Source organism: Myripristis murdjan, chromosome 11 (genome assembly GCF_902150065.1).
Source record: "Myripristis murdjan chromosome 11, fMyrMur1.1, whole genome shotgun sequence".
In the NCBI taxonomy this organism is placed as follows: Eukaryota; Metazoa; Chordata; class Actinopteri; order Holocentriformes; family Holocentridae; genus Myripristis; species Myripristis murdjan.
This window is the reverse complement of record NC_043990.1, coordinates 10,388,431-10,410,008: the sequence shown is the minus strand read 5'-3', so window position 1 is coordinate 10,410,008 and position 21,578 is coordinate 10,388,431. Positions and strand designations below refer to the sequence as shown.

Genomic DNA, 21,578 nt, shown 5'->3' with positions numbered 1-21,578 from the left:
TGCGTGCGGCTGTGTGTGTTTCTGTGTGTGTTTTTGTCTCGACTCTCCATTCTGATTGGGTCATCTCTTGGAAGACCACTGGGAGTCTCTTTGTACGGGTGTGTCCGCAAAGATAAACCATGTGTCAAACACAGACAGTAGCTCTTATGGCCACTTATTGCATGGGTCAGCTGCTGAGGGCTGCAAAAACGCAACAGCTCATTCACAGACCGCAGGAAGAAAGCCCGGATAACATCAGCAGTCTTTCCTCAGTATGGCAGGAATTGTGCAATATTCATGTTACAGCTTGTCGGGATTATTGCAGCAGGATTTGTCTTTGTGTAACAGGTTAATCGCAATATTCTTATTTCGTATTTTGTTCACTGAGTGATGTTAAGGGGAATGCCGTTTACTAGGAAAGCAAGATCAGGCTTCATACAGTCATGAAAAACCTGGAAAAGTCAGTAAATCTGGAACTACATTTCCCAGTTCCTGTGAACGTTATGGAAAATAATCATTTTATAAAGGTGTTGGAACGGTCGTAGAAATTGGACTAAATCAGAATCACATCTTAATGAATTTAATGAAATAGCAGAGAGGTGGAACCATTGTTGTAGCACTTTACAATTTCTACTGTGTGTGTTTGTGCATTGTTTTGTCTCAGTCTGGTGAAGAAAGTTGAAAATAGCCTGTTTTACCTCTGTGGACTAAATACAATCAACATTTTTGGTCAAACCACAGATGCAGATTGCAGATTGTGAAATTAAAAAATGAGGAATCTCATCAGGCTGTAGGCTATGTCTCGTAATGAGTCATTCTAGAGAGGCTCATACACAGTACATTTCAAACATGGACCAATTTTCACAACATATACTGTTAAAATGTTTCTTCAGTAGCAGCTCTAAAAAATGCTTTATGGTTTGGTAAATTGTGCTAAAATTTATGGAGAAGTCCTGGAAAAGTAATGGAAAGCCACTGAGAAAAAAAAATGAAGCCTGTTGCTTTTAAATCTGTGATTACAAAAATCCAATCCGGTCCATATATGAAACAATAAATGAGCTGTTTATCGAAAGTGTTACATAACAGTGCCTAGTATTTGGCTGTAAACTGCCTTTTTCCTGTAACTTACAGAAACCGGATGGGCCCCTGGCAACCTGACAGCCTTTTGGTCTATTTCTCCTTCTCTGATCAGAGCAGGCAAAGCAAAAACACTGATAGTAAGAGCCATGCAGGGTTTTCAGCTACACCACTGCATTACAGGATGTGTCCAGCGTGTGTGTCTGTTTTGTTGAGGTGGATAATGTTTCTCTGTGTGACTGTTCTATATATGCATCAGGCTGCGTGAGTGTGTGTGTGTGTGTGTGTGTCTGTGTGTATGTTTGTACACAAGCGGGTGTGTGCAGCAGGCTGGTGGAGGTGCTCAAGTTACATAATCTCCATCTCCCTCCCGCACAGTGACAGGGAAGAGGGGGGCAGCTGCCGACTCCTATCTCATCTCCAGCCTGCTGAGGCATCTCTCCTCTCCTCTCCTCTCCTGTCCTCTCCTCACCACTCCTCTCCTCACCTCTCCTTTCCTCTCCTCTCCTCTCCTCAGCCTGATGAAACCCAGCTATGGCCTTGCTATGCTGCACAGTACAGCCATCATCCAGCTGGCAGTGCACCCATCCTTCTGTCCCCAGACATCAACCTGATATCATCCACACATCAAACCCAATCACCTACTGTTCCTATCTTTAGTGTGTGTGTGTGTGTGTGTGTGTGTCTGTTTCTGTTTTATCTCAACACGATCTATCACAGCTCAGTGTTTAAGAGCCTGCTACACACTATCAGGCAAATGACTTTAACCTTTCACCACCTACAATGCTATTTGTCATAATACAATATGTGGGTACATTAAACATGGTGTGACAAAGTAACTAGAGTTGCACCAAGAAGGGGATCCTCTCAGTGTCCCACTGTAATATGACTTATTACTGACATTTGACTTATTATTGGCTGTAGACGACCATCTGCCCACAGACTGTGGTTCACTGGCATTGTTATAGCTTGTTGTTGGTGTACTGGCATAGTGTCATGCATAGTGATCACACCACAACCTCGCAGATGCTGTTTTTGCAAAACAACTAGTGCTTTTCCCTAACACATATCTTTGATGCTCGAGGGAAAAGCAGCACCATTCTGAAGCCAAGCCATCAGAGCCATCTGAAACACATGAATGCCATGCATATGGACTCTGTGCACTGCCATGAAAAGCTGCCACTATGCCGCTGATGGGCGCCATTTGGCATAGTGAGGCCCAGCAGGGCAGGCTGTTGAGCAAAATATGAATGTGTTACAGGCTGGCAGTGAGGAGAGGTGGGTGTGCGGAGCCTGGGACTTATCTGACAGAGACGGCCAGCAGGCAGAGGGGGGCACTGCCTCTCTCAGGGAGAACCCAGTGCCAGCGCTATGCAGATGTGATGCCGCTCCATGTGGGCTGATGTTCCCAGTTCTTCATAGTGTAATATCGTTATTCATTATGCAGTCAGGGGCCTGGTTCCATGCAGGAAATTGGCTATATTAGGTCCGATTTCCAGAGGCGAGGCGCTGGTGCTCCACTCATTAGAATGTGTTTGGATCTACAGCTATTATGGCCATGTCTTGCATGATTATTGTCTGTCAAACACCTTAATGGAGTTTGGATGGGTTTCCCCACCTACGGAGCAATCCCTAGTCAGAGCCGGTGGGTCGTAAATTCACATCAGGTGTGTTTTGGAACTCAAAAGCATGCACATTTTCCCTGTGATGACGCCACTTTGGGCCTTAGGGGACTAGTAATCACATTTCCCACTCATCCAAGAAAGCGTAGAGACAGGGAGCACGGTGGATTTGGAGGGGGGGGGCGTTGTTGGAGGCTGCAGGGGGGCATATTAAAGATTCCTGGTTGTCATGACAGCAGCTACGAGAAGACTGACTCCCTGCCCACATATCCCTGCCTAATTGACATGCACCCCACCCACACCAGCCCCTCCCAACCTGATCCTTGCATATCCTTGGGTATCACGTTGCAAAGATCAAAGATGACATGAGTCGGCCACCTCGAGACGGAGGGCTTAGATCGGCCTCGGTTTGCATTTCACCGCCCTACCTTTGGCTTTGTCTGTCCAAAGCCCCATATTTGGAGGACTCTTGTCAAACAATACTGCATTAGAAGAGAAAGTTGTTTGGAGATGGGAAGACTCGGGGGGGGTCGGGGTTACAAGTCAGGAAGTGAAAGGAATGAAAGATTAGGAAGGAAATGCAGCCACCCCTCTGCAGCTGCTCTGTCTTCACTGAAGCGCTCGCTCTCATTTGGGACAGCCCCATGCCCAACACACCTGTCTGGCAGACAGCGGAGGATTTTCTAAGCAAATCCAGACATTTATGATGAACACCATCTCTCTTTTTTAACTGGCCTGCTGTTTATGGTAAACACTGCATGTAATGGTTATCAGATGCAGATCCATTTGTGTTGCAGTTTGGTTAAGTGTATCGATGGAGTGTCTTCCACATGTTTGTTACATTAGTAGGGCGTATTGATTGAGTGTATTGATTCATAGTGTATCAAATTATTGAATTATTTCTGGGAGCCAGTCAGAATCTTCATTTGCTTACAATACAGCCTGTGTCAGCATACCGAGCCCCTAAGGCGAAGGGTTCTGTGTGCTTTTATTGAGCCTCGGTCATTTTTGTGTCACTTACTGGTTGGAAATAGCTCTAACTCTGGCAAAGAGAATTACAGTGTGGGTTTTCAAAGGACCTGTCTGCAATATGTACAGTACCCTTAAAATGTTCAAGCATTCTATGAACTGGGGATTTTCTCTGTTTTGTTTAAGACCACACTTGTAAACAGCAGAGTTTTTGGCAGCAGTTTAAGCAGGGCCTCATGAGTTTAGTGCCCTCAATCAGTGTTTTCTCTCTCCGTCCTTGAATTCCACGGTCATGGAGATATTCCACAATGTCCTCTGGTTTTCATCATGGGCAACATGCAACATTTATTTGCATTCCTTTTTTTGTTTTCCCCTGAGTACAGGACAATTACACGCATCTGAGATGGCGCGCTCCGTGGACCAGATGCAGCAACATTCTCCTGAATTTGTCTTATATTTTCTCTTATTTTTCTCTTAAGAGTAAAAAAAAAGTCAACTCCAGATGCACCAAATGTTGTTTACCATCCAAATCTGCTCTTACCCAGGAGTCCCGAATGATGAATCCCACCTGTACGTAAACTGGAGGTGTGTGTCTGAGCGTTTGTTATTAGCATAAGGTAACATGCCAATACTCCGCCCAAGACTTGGAGATCCCTCCAAACAAGGCTGTGGGACGAAAACAAAGTTCAGCAGCTGAAATCAGAGTTGATTGTGATTGTGCGGTTTGTGCAGAGCCAAGTCAGTAAAGGTCTGAACTGAGCTTAACTAAAGTAAACTGAATTTCTGTTAAATGAACTTGAAAAAAAAAAGCAAATGTGATTTTTCCAGAGTGTTACTGGTGTTAAACAAAGTCTAAAGGCCAACAATGGAAAAAAAAAAAAGGCTGTTGAAATAAAATGAAAACGGTTCAATATTAAAATGCAAACCAAAAAACACTCTACCCATGCCGAGTGCTCCAAGGTGACAACTGCAGGAGGACAGGACAGTTTCTGCAGCCACGACACCGACAAAAACACAGTTTCTTTTTATAAACACTAAACACTAAATAAATGTATGCGTATATATATTTTTAATACCTGTTGTAGTCTGTAGGTTTTTTTTCCTGTTATTTTGCCAAACTCGAATCCTCATAATTGCTCTAAAACATAAAATAATCAAAATGTGATTATACATTCATATTAATTTAATGGATTTTTTTATGTTCTTCAGTTTTATCAATCCTAGTAAGAGTGCTCTTGACCACCAAATTTTACCTTATAGAAAAAGAAAAGCGTTAATGAGAAAATGTTGATGGATCACTAACAAAAGAACAAATTTTGCATACGAACAAAAAATAGGAAGAAATTTGCTGGTGTATCACTTCCTACATGTGACCCAGTGTCTTTGAGCCCAGCGGTGAAATATGCAGCTGTTGTCCCGGCCACCTCAGACCCCCTTCTAAACGCTGGCCCGTGTCCTTTCATAACAGCGGTGCAGTAATAACAACAGCAACCCCACCAGCCGTAATGAAGGAAACATGAACAGCCCTATAATCATTCCCTGCTGTCTTAATAACTCCGGCACGCTGACAGAATATTTTTGGTGCTCTCTAAGGCGAGGGATGGAGGGAATGCTGCCTCGTCTTCCCCTTTCCAGCCAGTTGGCCTGTTGATTCCCGGTGTTTCCTGTTCTTTTCCATGGTTGAGAGCTCGTAGCGCATTCAGATGTGGGCGTAGCATTCCTGACTTAATGGTTGTCATTCAGCATGAGGGGGTCCTGTTTGTGGTTTATTATGTAATAGCTGCAATCTGATATATAATAACTTATACCCCGGTCTCCTACCATACACAACCACTAATAAGATTTTTGTTGGGCAGTAATCACTTACGCTTAGGTTTGCCAGTGTGGTCTAATACAAGACATATGTATCAAGCTGTGCAAACAATAAAGCATATACCAGTGAAAATCTATCTCCAAATCTCCTAACCACTAAAATAAGCATTTATTATCTCAAATTGGGTTGCAATAACATCAACTTTTGCTTGAGGAAGCTGTGGGGTTGAGCCGTACAACACGGTAAATATTAATCTGAGGCGCGATGAGGGTTCAGATGCATCCTCTCTAAAAAGGTTACTGATCCTCTTCTTTTGGACACATATCAAAACGGTGTCTGTGCCAGGAAAACACAGCCTGCCCCGTTCCTCTGTCAGAGGGCGCGCTCAGTTCACATGGTCATTCATATGCAAACGCACACTCCATGCTCGAGATGATTTGATGCTAAATGATACGCACAGACAAAGAGGGACTCTCTCCCTCTCTGGCTACCTTTCTTGCACATGCATGCTCACATACAGAAACAAACACACTCTGCCCTCTCCCCATGTGCCTCGGTTGCTGTGTTTCTGCTGGCAGGGTGCCTTTGTTTTGCTCCACGGCCGTGCAGGGGTGGGGACGCATTATGTAATCTGTGGCGTGTGCCTGGGATAAGAGAGCGAGAGAGATGGAGCAGGGTGTGACAACAGTAACACACACTCACGATGACATAATCCACTGACCTCGTCCGTGGCCTGATTGTGCCCCCTCCCACGCACATACACACATACCCCACCCCCCTTCTCAGAGTATTCCCGGCATCGTGCTGTGATTTTGGAAACCACAGAAGAACATCCTCTTTCACCCTCAATTTGCATTTGTGCAATCTAGGACAAAATTGTTACCATGGGTGCTTGAGGCCTCTTTCTGCATGCTGGTGTAATGTGCAGGGCACAGAAATTGGTTTATTTTTCCATCAAGTTTCCATGGTCAGTGAGGGCAAAAACATGCTACAGCTTTGCTATGCTTCTCTAGTAACTATGTGTGTTTCCATGTGCTTATATGTGTGTGTGTGTGTGTGTGTGTGTGTGTGTGCACGCTCGTTTACACACTCTCAAGGTGTGCACGTGCCCTCTTGCCTCCTCCCACGTCCAGCCTGTGGAAGCTGCCCTGCGGGAGCGGGAAAACAGAGGGTTTACTCAGCCCTCTCCCTCTGTTACACTGCGAACACCCCATGCAGGCCACATTAAACCTGCTTATATAATTAAAATTGATTACAATAATACACAGTCGGTGCTCATGTGTCGCCTCCCACACATCCATATGGTGCATACTGAAACAGGTTCTTCACCTGCTGGATTGTAGGTGATGATGATTGTGACGTATATAAAAGGCCTGAATGGAATAAATTTGTCTCCCCCGGCGGGTGTAAGCAGCATTTGAATATGTAAATAGATCTGCGGGTAAGCACTTGCTTAGTAATAATGAGAATGAACCCACCTATATTTACTTGTTTGTGCACTTAAACCTCATATTCGTCATACATTTTTACACAGTGGTACTCCTGTAGGTGTGCGTGTGTGCGCACATGCACATGCACATACAAACACTGTGCAATGCCCTGTTTATGATTATGGTAGTTTCCATAATGCTCTGGTGCACTCCCTCTGCCATGGAAGAATATCTGTTTTTCATTAGAAAGACCTTCATCCTGCTGCAGCCGTGTGGGAAGCATCCCCAGTATCATTAGTTACATTCTGCATTGCCTTTGGTGTGGAGTATGCGTCTCCTTGCATCTGTACAGTGCTGTTTGCTCTGCTGAAAATGGTATCTGCCCTTGTTTTGCAGATAAAATCGAAGAGGCACAGAAAGAGCTCAAAGACCCTAAAAGCTCACAGAAAGGTAAGAGACCTTTTATCAAGACCTTGGATAAAAATCAGTGAGTTACATATTTTCAAAGGGGGAAGTGAGAATGCCTTCACTTTCAATAGGATTGAGGTTTTGTTAGGGAATTTCTCTCTTCCTCTTCACCACCTGGTAGACTGAAAAGAAGGCACTGTGTGATGCAACTTAAAATAATTATTTTATTGGAAGCGCACAAGGAGTTTAGTCCACAGATCTTAATTGGAAACCACTCACAGAAGTTAGTTTGTGTTTTGTACTAGCGGTCCAAAAATAATTTATGATATACTGTGTTTATTCTTGCACTGTTAGTTTGTCAAATAGTTCATATTTTTGTTTCCTGTATTTGTTTTTATTTAGCCATGATTTACTCTGTCCTCATTGTTGTTTTATTTATTTAACCGCATCAGTAAACTCTTTATTTATAGTTAAAGAATGTATCTCTGCAGTCCTGTTTGGCTAGTACTTCTACGTCAGAAGCAGATCCCATTGCTGTTTCAGATTGGTATTTTGCAGCTGCCCTAACACGCAAATATTTCTCCAGTGCTTCCTGTTTCAGTAAGATTCACTAAGACCATTTGTAATAGTTTCTGTTTGGTTTCTACATTCCTCAGTCAGTGTTTGACAATAGCAGAGCTTTAGATTAGTGGTCACAAAGTTTGTTTTTCATGCCACAGCCCTGAATATGCCGTTGTATTTCAACAGTGATTGCCCTAGAGATGGTTTTATGTTTGTGTTGTGAAACATTGAAATTAGGCCAACTGCATGATCACATGTGCTGGTGTGACAGATAAACGTATTAGAGCGATTGTGACCTTCATGTTACGTGGTAGAAAGATGGTCCGTTTTTGTCAAATGAAATTACATTTTTACATTTTTTTTTTTTATTTGATGTATGTTTACAGTTCTTATGAATGGCAATACCACTACAGTGACAGCATTGTTATTACACACAAAGAACATCTTGCTTAGCTGAGTGGCTTGTTATGTAACTACTTTCAGTCAGGAGAACAGGTTAGGTTAACCCATGACAGCTTTATGTTGCCTGTTTAAACTGTACCTGAGAAATAACCAGCTAAGCTTACCTCATCCTTACAACATGTGTCCTTTGGCGGGGAAAAAATACCCGGGCTATTTGCAGGACATGCACGTTTGTTTGTTTTTTTAAATCACCCGCTGCAAATGAGATTGGGTGGTGATGTGTTAAATAGAAAGGATTGACACCTAGTAAGAATATCTCCATCCCTTCCCAAAATACAGCAGGACTGATGTCAGTGTTTGCCAGAGGTTAATCTTTTTGACAAGCCACATTTAAAACAAGTGTATCCTATCAATAGCTGCTCTATTCTGGACTACCACAGCACAGGCGTTTTTCTGTTGCAAACTATATGGTTCCAGCAATCATGGATAAATCATGGAATTTCAATATTGTGTTTCCCAGGCCCAGAAGTTATGGAAAATGACCCGTCATGCAGTTTCCATGCAATTGGAATTGACTGGTTGGAAGTGTTTTGTTGCAGGGGAAAAATCAAGTCAATGTTAGCTACCAGTTGATACAGGCACCTTTGGAAGAAAAAAAAAAATCTCCTGATTCAATACGTTTCAGATGGTAGCGGAGTCCATTCAAAACAACCTTTTAGCAATAACAGTTACATTTGTACATAGATACTGGCAAATATTTGTTTATGGTGCATTTTTTGTGATGGAAAAGTCTTTAAGACGTCATGGAAATATAATTTGCAGACATGTTAAGGAACCCTCAAACTGACCCCTTTTCTATGCCTTTAAGTGACTCTGTTTTCCTCTGTGTACATACAAAGGTCTGTCTTTGTAATGCATGATTTAGTATGGTTTATTTCAGGAACATCATAGGGTCTGCCCAGAGAACAGGTTGTGTTGGCTGTATGCTGTTTTAAAGCTCTTTTTTAGTGCATGTTTGTGTGGAGAATGGATTAACTTATGTAAAGACAAGGCGTTCCTCAATCTAATTATGCCAGAGACCCAGAGGAATCCTGACCTCATCTTGGGAAATACCTACACAAGCCAGGAAACTGTGACAGGGCAATGCTACACTTACGCAATATGTCCTCAAAAACCACATGCCTCAATAACCATTGTAGGGCCAATATGACAAATTATAGGACACCCTGCTTTGGGTGCGGTTTGGGCGCTGTTTTATTATTGGAGCACAGTGTTTACAGCATGCAGATTCAGTGTGCCTGGAGCATGGTAGCATATAGCCAATATTATCAACTGCAGAAGGGTTTCTTTTTTGAACAGCCAAGCCTCCACAGCTCGACATTATTAGACAAGCATGAAAAGGAAGAAAGGACATTTTTCCATGTAATGAAGCGTGGGCCTCAGTGGCTTCAGACACATGGCAGAAGAGGAGAACGCTAAAGGGAGTGGCAATGGTGAACTTGTATCCGTATAAAAACTGTATCTTCAACGATTCCAAAAGGCCAGCTAGCAATGAAACACTGATGAAATGGCAGGGTACAGGCAATGGCCTTTGGTGAAGGGATTTTTAGATCCTTATGGAAGGTTATGCTCTTTAACTGATTTATAACACTTAAACGGCTGCAGAGCACAACATTTTTGTTATGTAACAGCCTTGAATGTTATAAATTCATTATGTAATGCACTAGTATTAAACTGATGTTTTTCTGCATGTATGTCTTTAGGAAAACCAGCAAATCAAATATGGTATTAGGCTGTAGCTGTGTAGTATTTTGTTAAAAAATTATGTAAACTAAACTTTTGTATTATTTTTTTAATAACTGATGAAACAGGAGGTCTTAGTAGTGAACATTTGGACACAAAGCAAAAGCAATCACAACAAGAATATTAATCCTCTTTCAGCCTTAAAAGGGCATAAAGTAATCTGTGGCTTTTAGCTGCTTCTATTGGCAACCAAGGCATTGCAAGATCGATAGATTTCTCGTGCAGCTTACAGTTGCCTGGAATTGACGTGAATAATAAAGCCACATTTCTGCATTATACATGACTAAGTTAGGCGTAATAAAGTGGAGGTAAAATCATGCAAAATACTGTAATAAACAGTGTTAGGGACAACATCTTACAAAGTAATGTGTTATTGCACATTACTTTTTCTATAGTGGTGTAAAGTAAGGATTTACTTATACACCATTGTATCTATCATTATTTAAAATACTTCTGTAAGCTTAGTAATTTAAGGTCTAAAACAAATGTATTGTTACAAGTAGTGTAATTAATTTAATAGTGTAGATAATTGTGTAATTAATTTTTGAGAGTAATTAGTACAGTAATTAAATACTTTGAAGGAAAGTAAAAGTAATTTATTACTTTTTTCCAGTAATGACCCCCACATTTGCAACAATAATTATGCTATTTTGTCATTTGCTTTTTTTGGTATGAGTACAAAAATGCACAAATGAAAAGTAACACTGCTGTGCCACAATTTGTATCGTCTAAAAAAATGTATTTCCAGGGTGGTATGTCCTCATTTTGTCCTGTTTGTTTTTCTTTAAACGCTGCACAAGGAAATTATACTAGGGGAAGTGCACTTAACAGATGACAAGTACACTAAACTTACTCTATGGGCTGATAATTTCCTTGCAGAATCAATGGATGCTTGTGGTTTCAGATAATAAGACACAAACAAGCACAATCCCAGTTCATTATGTAGGAATTAAAGCACACTACAGCATTCTAGTTCTGACCATAGTATTGACTTATAAACAGCAATGCTGAGTTAAATAAGAGGCGGGTCAACTATTCATTGATTAAACTGATCATTAGCAGACAAAGCAACCAAAAAATCATGTAAGGCTAAAAAGGTGGGTAAATTATATGTGCAAAATAAAAAGGTGTGTAAACTTAGACTTGGGTGTGTTAAGTTGGGAAAAAATGTGTTTGCTGTGTAGTGTTGATTCCAGTGCTTTTAGTTTCGTGAGTCCATAAGGAAGTTCAACCAGCACAGGAAATAAAATGTATTTTCCCACTAGTAAGATTTTGCTCACTCTGGCCATATTGTAGAGTGATTGGAAGGTATTGAAAAAAAGACAGCTTGATTGTGCACATTCCATTTTTCTTATTTTGAAATTGATATGTGAGGAATATTGTCTTTTTCATTTCACTGACACCACTTTATGCTTGACATGACATAACAGGTTATGAAATCATATTCTTGTATCTGTATCCACAGGGACATCTGAAAGCTGCCGAAGACATGCAGATAACATAAAAGGCCTTAAGAGGAAAAAGGTCGTTGGAGAGAATCAGCTCAAGAAAATTCCTAAATCGCCAGTGAAGAAGCCCCTCCAGTCAAAAACATCAGGAACTCCCCTCCAAGGAGCATCATCCAAGGAAACTACACCATCCTGCTCCTCATACTCAAACAGCCCTTCCCACAGTCCCTCTAGGTCACCCAGTGGGAACAGAGACCCAGAATATGCCCAAACAGTTTCAGCATCACCTAAAGATGAATCATCAGCCACTGGTCATGAAAGGTTGAATCAGGTAGAACCATCCTCTTCAAGGCCACCATCTCTTCATCCCATCAGTGGTGAAAAGGAGTGTTCAACTGCAGTTGAAGTGTCTCAGCCAAAAGACAGTGAGAGCAGCAACCCTAGTTTTGAGGGGGATTCCTACCACACCAGTGCCCCCCTTGAAGTTCTACTAAAGGCCATGGAGCAAGACTTTAGTACACTGGCTGAGAGGAAAAACTCCTTGCAAATTGCAGCTATTGGAAAACCAGCTTCCACCATCACTGCTCAGCCCGGTAGTGAAACAAAAGCGATGCCAGCTGTCAATTTTGGTCTCCAGACTCAACCGTCCCATATGCAGACTTACTATGTTGACAAACAAGGTAACTTCATTGGCATTGCAGCACCACTACAAGGAAATATACAGACATCTGCACATGGTGCTCCCTTGCAGCCTTCTCAGCATTCTGCACCACATTATATACCTGTTGCTTCGAATCAGGAAAAGCCCAGCTTGCACATGAGTTTCAGTGCCGGACCATCCACCATAACTCATGCCCCTGTCCCGTCAGGCTCCAATTCCTTGCCACAAAGTCAGCCACCAGTTGTGCACACTTGCCAGTCCCTCTCAGCCAGTGTTCCCAGCACCATTCAGGTCCCAGTTACACCAGGCTGTAACCAAGTTCAGATGGCAACAGTTATGAACTTTAGTGCTGAGCAGGTGGCTAAAGACCAGAAGCCCAAGAAGCCGGGGAAGTATGTGTGTGAGTATTGCAATCGTGCATGTGCAAAGCCCAGTGTGCTGCTCAAACATATAAGATCTCACACAGGAGAAAGACCGTACCCTTGTGTTACATGTGGTTTCTCATTCAAAACAAAGAGCAACTTGTACAAGCATAAGAAATCACATGCCCATGCTATAAAACTAGGTCTTGTGGCACGCTCCGAATCTAGTGGCGGGTCTCTCTCCCAAGAATCTGACAAAGCCCTTGGGACACATTCAGAGGCAGAGGACAGTGGGGACAGTGATGAGGATGGTAGCACTGCAGATTTGGACCCCGATTCATCACAAAGCAGTGTGACAGCTTTGTCTGAAAGTAGTTTGCATAGTGCAGGTACAGCCCAAGCAAGCCATGGAGAGGTGGATTTATCAGCTGTCATTGAGTCTATCAAACCAGCCTCTGGTCAGAGGAGTTATGAGCCCAAAGTGACAGCTGCACTTCCAAAGGTAGTTGTTTACCCAGTTAATGTCTCCCCTCTGAGGGCTGATAGTCCACGAGTGACAGATTCAGCACCTGAGCAAGCTGCTGCACAACGGCAACGAGAGTTCCAAACAGCCAATCTGAGATCCAGCATCACAGTCCTGTCATCTCTGAAAGAGGTAGACTGTACAAATCCCTCACTAGACACTGTGAGCGAAGACGAGGACCAGCACTGCAAGTCTCCGCTGATAGGTGGACATGCTCAGCTTCAGAGACAACAAGCAACAGACTTTTCCCAGCAGCAACAGGCAAAGTGCCTACTTAGCCCACGCAGTTTAGGAAGTACAGACTCTGGCTACTTTTCACGCTCTGAAAGTGCCGACCAGGCAATGAGTCCCCCTAGCCCATTTGTAAAGATAACTCCACCAGGAGACATAGATGTTTCCAAGAACACTCTACCCAATGTCCCTCCTGTGGTTGCCACAGTAATGCATGTAGCAGCTGAGGAAAAGCCAAGAGACACACAGGGACAGATGCGTCCACCACTGGAAGCAAAAACACTCTCACTGGAAGAGCGAATTTCAAAGTTGATATCTGACAATGAGGCAGTGGTTGACAACAAGCAGTTGGACAGTGTCAAGCCAAGAAGGACCTCTCTCTCAAGGAGAGGTAGCATAGACTCCCCTAAATCATACATATTCAAAGACTCTTTTCAGTTTGACTTAAAACCAATGGGAAGAAGGTCTAGCTCCAGCTCAGATATCCCCAAGTCCCCATTTACCCCCACAGATAAATCAAAGCCAGTATTTCTTCTCTCTGTACCTCCTCAATACCCACCAATGGATTGCTTGCCAATAACAAGGAGTAACTCTATGCCTACTACACCAGGACACTCTGCTCTTCCCATTAATGTTGCCCCCCAGCCACATCCTTTGCGAATTTGTCAGTCATTTGATGACAAAATTAGTTCATTTAATGATGATGTGTTTTCATCAGCCCCATCTACCCCAAATCCAGCAATACACTCTCGTACCTTAGTCAGGCAAGTAGCAGTGGAGGACTTTTCCACAAGTGAGGGGCATGGCCTCCCTTCTGTCCGCTCCATGGATGAGGGCTATCATGGTCCAATTAATTCCACAGAGATGATGCAAAGAAGCAGATCCTTTGAACATAGTCAGGACAGAAACAGAAAGCCTCTGCAGAGTAAAGGCACAATGTATGAATGTGAGACCTGTCGTAACCGGTACAGAAAATTAGAAAATTTTGAAAATCACAAGAAATTTTATTGCTCTGAGCTCCATGGTCCAAAAAACAAGCCAGTCCCTCTTAAAGAAACTGACCAAGATGTTTTTCAGAGTAACACACAGCAGCCCATAATTCACAGATCACCGGGCATTTCAGGAGTACTTGATAAACAGACATCAATTAGAAAGAGAAGGAAAATGAAGAGTGTTGGTGATGATGATGACCAGTCTCCAACTGACACCATTCCTCCTTGTTCTGTCAGTTTTGATTCATGTCAGCTACCAACAGCTTTGGCAGGTCGGGCATTTTCTCAGCATGCTGTCATGGTGGACATACAGCCTAAAAACAACCAGACAAACCTACCTCAGCCCCAACTTGTAGCAAGAGGTATAGACACTTCAGATTCCAGACTGTCACCAATAAGAGAAGCCCAGATCAGCACTTCTACAAAAGGAGACTTGCAGAGGCAAGGCAGCGGTACTTCAGTCATCAGACACACCAACTCTCTCAGCAGACCCAATTCATTTGAGACATCAGAATCTTTCGACAGGACCTCTCCTGTTGATAGTATGGAAAAGGATGCCCTCAACAAGGGCAAAACAGATGCTACGGCAAATGCTACAGTTGACAGCTACCATGACAAAATACCCAAGAGTGCTGACTATGGAAAACAAAGGATGGAACAGTGCACCGATGGCACACTAGCAGCAATTGGTGAAAACTGTACCCCCGTCCACCAGTCTCGTCTGGTTCGTCAAAATAACATCCAGGTTCCTGAAATTCTGGTCACAGAGGAGCCTGACAGAGAACATGAGACACAGACTGCTGAACCGGCAGATAAGCCAGCAGATCCATTCAACTGGCCTCAGAGAAGTGAGAGTTTGTCCAAGTTGCCAGCAGAAAAACTTCCTCCTAAAAAGAAGAGAATTCGTCTTGCTCAAATGGACCACTCCTCAGGTGAATCCAGTTTTGAGTCTAGCCTCTCACGAAGCCTCAGCAGGGACAGCAGTCTTTCTCGTTGCTCAAGTGTTTCAGCCTCTTTTGACAGAGATGAGCCAACCAGATCAGAGAGCCCTTCTAGAGGGGAGTGTGTCAGCAAGATTCCAGAGTCTCAAGGGTTACCAACTGCCTTCAATACACTTGGTGTACCTGGCATGATGAGGCGCGCTGCATCTGAACAGATCACTTGTACACCATCTGTGGAGATTTCATGTGACTACCGTAGCAAATCCTTTGATTGTGGAAATGTATCTCCCAGCAGATCCTTGTCCCCAGTTGCTCAGCCAAAAACTACACAAATGTCCCAAGTTGCCCAGGTGCCACTCATTGAGAGGCGACGGGGGCCATTAGTGCGCCAGATGTCTTTAAAGATAGGTCCAGAGAATCAGCAACCTGTCCGGAAAAATATCATCCCTCTGGAGAAACTTTCCATCACTAATGTAAGCTCTTTAATTCAAAACAGATCCCAACAGATTCATATTGCCAATAAGCCCACCATGGCCCAGTCTTTTGTCCTGCATTCTGGAGAAGCAGCCTTGCAGAAGAATGAGCAAATGGTGCAAAGTATTAATTTGGGTAGCCCAACTCAGCAGCCTCAAGTCCATGGCCTTCCACACCCTTGGCATCAAACATCAAGGGTTCAAATATGCCAAAAGATACAGCAACCTCTGAGCCAAATTTTGGTCCGTCGTGAAAATATCCAAAATAAGTCAGCTGACTCTGAAGAAAAGAAAAGTTTTGTGCCCAAATACCAGCTACAATGTCCTGCTCTGAGACCAGGCCAAACATTTTCATTCTCTAGCACCCAGGGGACTCAGATAGCCATGCCAGTTTTAACAATACCTATTGCCAATCAGATTTTGAGTGTTTCAAAGTCTTCTGATGTGCTCCAAAATGTCTATGTTGCTCAACAGAGTCATCAGGCTTCTGAGATTAAGACACAGAGTGTTGTTTTGCCAGGTGCACAACAAAGGGACCCATTTAATCAGGTCCAAGCAAGTGCTGCCCCACTGCCACAGATCCTGATAACCCATGAACAAATTAACCCTGCTCCCTCTGTGTCCAGTAAAAACAGCCTACCATCCATTCCTAGTGTAGATGGTGACATCCATCCTGCACCGACTGTAAGTAAGGATAGACCCCAAACTCAACGAGTCAGCACTTACAACCATACTGGAGAAAGATTACCTTCTCTTGGGTCTTTACATTGCACACAGAAACTGGCATCAGTGACCTTATGCCCACAGCAGGAACCAACTGCCTCCAGCAAAAGAATGCTATCCCCTGCTAATAGCTTAGACATCTACATGGAAAAACACCAAAAGCGGGCTAAGGATGAGCATGGTGTCGCATGTCTCACTGATGGCAGGTCAGTCAACTATCTCAACTCCAAGGTGGCAGAGGTGACTCGACAGCGGAAATTAACACTTGTCAGACAAATTTGCACCACTGAACCAGTAGACAGTCCCATTGAAACTGAGGCCCCACCACTACCCCAGGATAAACTAGACGGGGAGAGGGACTCAGAGGCTACTGATGACTGCAAACCTATGTCACCTGATAGCACTGGACTGGAAAAAGGCACAACTACTGTAGTTCCCCAGGTGCCAGTCTCTGTGCTGAATACACCAGGCAGCCATGGCACTTCCATCCAAGCTAACAACTCTCTGAAGCCTCAAGACAAAGCTGAGGAACTGAGATGGACTCCTGCCAAATCACCGATAAGGCCCTCCAGTTTCCATGGTGGTCAGGTGAAACTGACCTCATCTGTTTCTGTTTCTGTGGTTAACACAAAAGACAGTCATCGCTTGTCTTTTCCCAGCCTGAAGACTGCCACCACCTTCACATGGTGTTTCTTGATGAAAAGGAAACCTCTCCATGTTCCACAGACGGACCTGAAGATTTCAGCATATGCTGCCTGGACAGTAAGCCCCAACAACCCTAACCCACTTGGGTTGCCCACCAAGGTGTTCATGTCTCTTTTTGACTCCAAGCAGAGCTCCAAGAAAATACTCTACACCTCAGCGATAAGGACAAGTGGAAAATCTGATATATTGTCTTACTCAGGCAAGCTGAAAGACATCATGCCCAGGGTAAGAGTGTTATGTTGTGTTGTTGTGTTGATTCTTTAATCAAGGATACTGATAATTGCATGGTAATTGTGAATACATAACATATACTGCAGTAGATCCTTTATACTCTCTGCAGGTGCTAATAACCCAGAAGTCTATAACAGCTGAAAACCGAAGCAAAGTGCAACCAGAGACTCAGCCCAACAATGAGTCAGACAAAGACTTGTCATCCAAAACAGAACCAAGGCGGATCAAAATATTTGATGGCGGGTATGAAGATAAGCAATGAAGAAGTCTTACAAGATAATTACTCGCTGACCTATTTACTTGCTGAATTACATAGGCTATATATTCAAAATACAAATATGTACTTTTCTGTGCTTGTCTTCTGAATTTATATCTCCCTAATTCTTTTCACTAACTTTACAGATACAAATCTAATGAAGAGTATGTTTATGTGCGTGGACGTGGACGTGGTAAATACATCTGTGAGGAGTGTGGGATCCGCTGCAAGAAACCCAGCATGCTGCGCAAACACATCCGCACCCACTCCGATGTCCGGCCATACCACTGCGTCCACTGCAACTTCTCCTTCAAGACAAAAGGTTAGAGCTCAGTATGCCAGTATCCAGGCTGCAGTGTTTAAACACCATAAATCTGAAACCATGGCTGTATTAACACCGTGCATCAAGATAAATGTGTTTTTTATGGTTTCCCTATTGACCTCTGGGGAAATTTGCAAGTTAGAACCACTTGATTAATTAGCTTTTTTATGCAGAGGAGAGGGAGTGACTGTTAGTACTTAAACATTCACATCAGTCAATTACATGAAAAACAAAAAAGTCTGGAACGTCCAGTGAGATGTATTCACAGGTGTTAAAATTTATTTATGTTTAATAGATTGGATTTTTTTTCAAGCTTTAAACTTTTACAGAGCAATAGCTTTGGAGTGGAAAAAAAAATTGCATATAGTAAATAATTAATCTATTGAGAACCACAAGGTTCAGTCAAACTTCAAACATCTGCACTTTCAGTTTGCTAAATTTTCATAATCACAGTTGAAATTCTGGAGCTATTTTCTCTATCTTAAATTTTGTGAGTGACTTTTTTCCTGTTAAGAGCTATGGAATTAAAGATGTTGTTGCACCATCTCAGAAAACGAAGACAGTATGATTCACCAGTCTTTATCGAACTTGCCTACCCACGCGACACTGCAGAACAGTACTTGGTGTCAGAGCAACCCACGTTCCTTTAAAAATGTCTTTATCAGTTACTCACCCTTTACATACAGCTTGCCCAAAGACAGCATTCTCTTACATAAAGTCCTTCTGTGCTATTGTTCAAGTTTCACCCACCCTAAGAGTGTGTTGCCTCTCCTCTTGCAGGAAATCTGACCAAGCACATGAAATCCAAGGCCCACAGCAAGAAATGCATGGAGATGGGGGTGCCTGAGGGTCTCATTGAGGATCAGGATGCAGAGGATTCGGGTACAGTGTTTCACTGCTCACTCTTGACTTGGAGGGGAAATACACAGCAGATATTGTGCTTTGGAGCCATATCTACCAAATATAGAAAAAATGCTTGGAATCTAAAGTATTAAACGGGAATAAAGGCTTTTTGTATTAGTTCAGGGGTTTATTGCCAGTACATTGTTACATGCATAGTAGTGGGTGAACACTGCAGAATCTTGTTTACCCCATTTTCCTATAGAAACAAACAACAGGATTGTCCTTCTTTAAATAGTAAAGATGTGAAATGCGGATTGTCCCTGCTTGTGCTCTGTAGCTATGCCGATCAATAGCTGTGCCATGGTCTAATTACAAATTCTAAATGCAGCTTCTTCCCCTGTTAACTCAGAGTGCATGTGGGCGGCATGCACAGCGTTTAGAAAGAGGAAATTGCTGCGTCTAATTTTAGAAAAAAAAGAGAGAAGCTGCCTGAAAGCATTCTATGGTCCCAGTCTCTAAGAGCATATTTGTTTTTCCTTCTCTGCCTGTGATGGAGCTCAGGGGCTTGTGGTGGTCTAGGCTGTGAAACACCACTGCTGCAGCAGTACAACACATGAAATGTTATTCCAGAGTGGTAGATTTTTTCATTATGTCAGAGAAACAGATGAGAATATTGGATTTTTAATGAATGAAAGTGGTTTAAATGCTGCCTAATAGCTTATCTTTTATGCATTAGCACTGATGACGAAAATGTAGAATATAAAGACAGTCTTCCTACTTACTTTTTCTCTCAACTGCAGGAGACCGCAGTCAGGTGAGCAGTGCTGATCGTCCAGATTCAGACGGTGATGACTCTGATGGCCCTGACGATGAGGAGAATGATGATAACGAGGAGGAAGAGGAGGACAGCCAGGCAGAGTCGGGCCTGTCCACCAACCCCTCTGTCTCTGCCAGCCCTCAACACATCCCCTCCAACCAGGCCGAGGTCCCTCCTAGTGCTCTCCTAGCCCAGATGTCCATCAGTTCAGCTCCCCTCCCTCTGTCCCAACCTCCAATTCCTGACTCCTACACTTCAGACTTCGAGTCTGTACCCATGATGAGCCCCGTGTCCCTGTGCAAGCAGATGTCCATCTCTGGGTCTTGCTCCAGCCCAGGCCCCCTCCTTAGCTCTCCTCCGCCTGTTGTCCCCACCTCAGATTTCTACACCTCAGACACAGAGTCAGTGCACATGATGAGCCCTGTGTCACCATGCAGGCAGATGTCAATCGACTACCCTGACTTTGATGTGCCCCCTAGTCCCCCAGTACCGGGCAAGGGCTCAAAGCTCAGCCAGGTGAGACCCATGTATTCTCATTGTGTGTCTCTCCACCCCTCCCTGCCTGTCTCCCTTCGTTTTCTTTCCTATCCATACCCTTACCTTGATTCCCGCATGCAACACTCTTCCACAGAGCTCCTCTGAAAGCTCTGAAAAGGTGAATAGTCTTCTGGTAAATTTTTCTTAGCTTGGAGGCTTCGTTCAAATAGTATTGCGCTTCTCATCCCCTTCAAATCCTATGACTGGGATTTTGTTTAAGTCAAGAATGAAATTGATGATCCTTTTGCTCTCTTTCCTCTTACAGGACAGCTCATCCACCCTTCCCACTGTGTCGACAAGTGAGTCAGGAATACCAGTGGACCGCAGCACCCAGACCTCCTCCTATGCTTCCCAAGGTCCCATGCACTTTCCCCCACAGGGCCTATCCCATGCACCAGGAGCAGGGACCCAGACACATCTGTTTAGCCACCTGCCCCTGCACTCCCAGCAGCCTTCTCGTTCCCCCTACAACATGGTCCCGGTCGGGGGGATCCAGCTGGTTCCTGCTGGGCTGGCAGCTTACTCCACCTTTGTACCAATTCAGGCTGGCCCTGTCCAGCTCACCATCCCAGCAGTGAGTGTCATCCACAGGAACACCAGCCCGTTACCGGCTCCCAACACTTCACCCCAGCCAGAGAGCTCTCATGCCCAGCCCCTTGTGGTCCAGGAACCAATCAGTAGCGTTGTGCCCTGTTTCCCCCTTGGGCAGGTCGCTGGCCTGCAGGCTCAGACTCTGCAGCCTGTGGGTCTGGAGACACTTAACCTCATGGGGCTGACCAACACAGGCTTGGCATCCACCCAACTGCTTCCCCAGCAAGGGCTCACCCTCAATGCCACCCTGGGCCTGCAGGTTTTAGCTGCAAGCCCCACCTCCCAAAGCAGTATCGGCCCCCAGACACATATCCCTGGCCTGCAAATAGTCAACATCGCCTTGCCTGCTCTCATTCCCTCCCTCAGCCCTCTCTCCACCCTAAGTCCTCTCCCCGGGCCCTCAGAGAGGCAGAGCAGTCCAGAAGCTCTGGGAGCCCAGCCTTCTCAAACTGATCATGGACTTGGTCCCTCAAGGAGCTGCATGTCTGCTTCACCACCCATCCCTGTGATGGTCAGCAGCCCTCCAGAAGGGACATCAGGCAGTAGGTTGAGTCCAGGGAGTGAAAGCAGACCAGAGGTCACACAGACTGTGGAGAAGGAGGACAGGGGTACATCCCCACAGCACCACCCATCACTAGAACCTGAGAGTGGAGCAGACAATGTTAAGCAGTTACCAGTTGGGGTAGGCAGCGATCCTGCACCTCCAAGGCCGCCACTGGTGTCCTCCTGGCAGAAGGGAACTGATGACTATAATGAGGTGTCCAGTGATGATGAGGACAGACTGGTCATCGCCACCTGAATAGCCCCAGTTGGAAAGCTCTTCTTTGTTTTCTTTTTGTAATGCTTGTCACTTTGTAA

The 21,578-nt window shown here is 44.1% G+C and overlaps 1 protein-coding gene across 3 annotated transcripts in view; it reads left to right on the top strand.

Moving 5' to 3' along the window:
• Nucleotides 1-21,519, top strand: part of hivep1 (HIVEP zinc finger 1) — a 47,933-nt gene extending 26,414 nt beyond the window's left edge. For all 3 annotated transcript variants that reach the window (XM_030062890.1, XM_030062891.1, XM_030062892.1), the window contains exons 3-9: nt 7,287-7,340; nt 11,530-17,348; nt 17,464-17,597; nt 17,757-17,932; nt 18,713-18,814; nt 19,576-20,108; nt 20,395-21,519. In XM_030062890.1, the coding sequence (XP_029918750.1) occupies nt 7,287-7,340; nt 11,530-17,348; nt 17,464-17,597; nt 17,757-17,932; nt 18,713-18,814; nt 19,576-20,108; nt 20,395-21,519 (7,943 nt within the window). The remainder of the gene's footprint in view (nt 1-7,286; nt 7,341-11,529; nt 17,349-17,463; nt 17,598-17,756; nt 17,933-18,712; nt 18,815-19,575; nt 20,109-20,394) is intronic.
• Nucleotides 21,520-21,578: the final 59 nt, after the last annotated feature.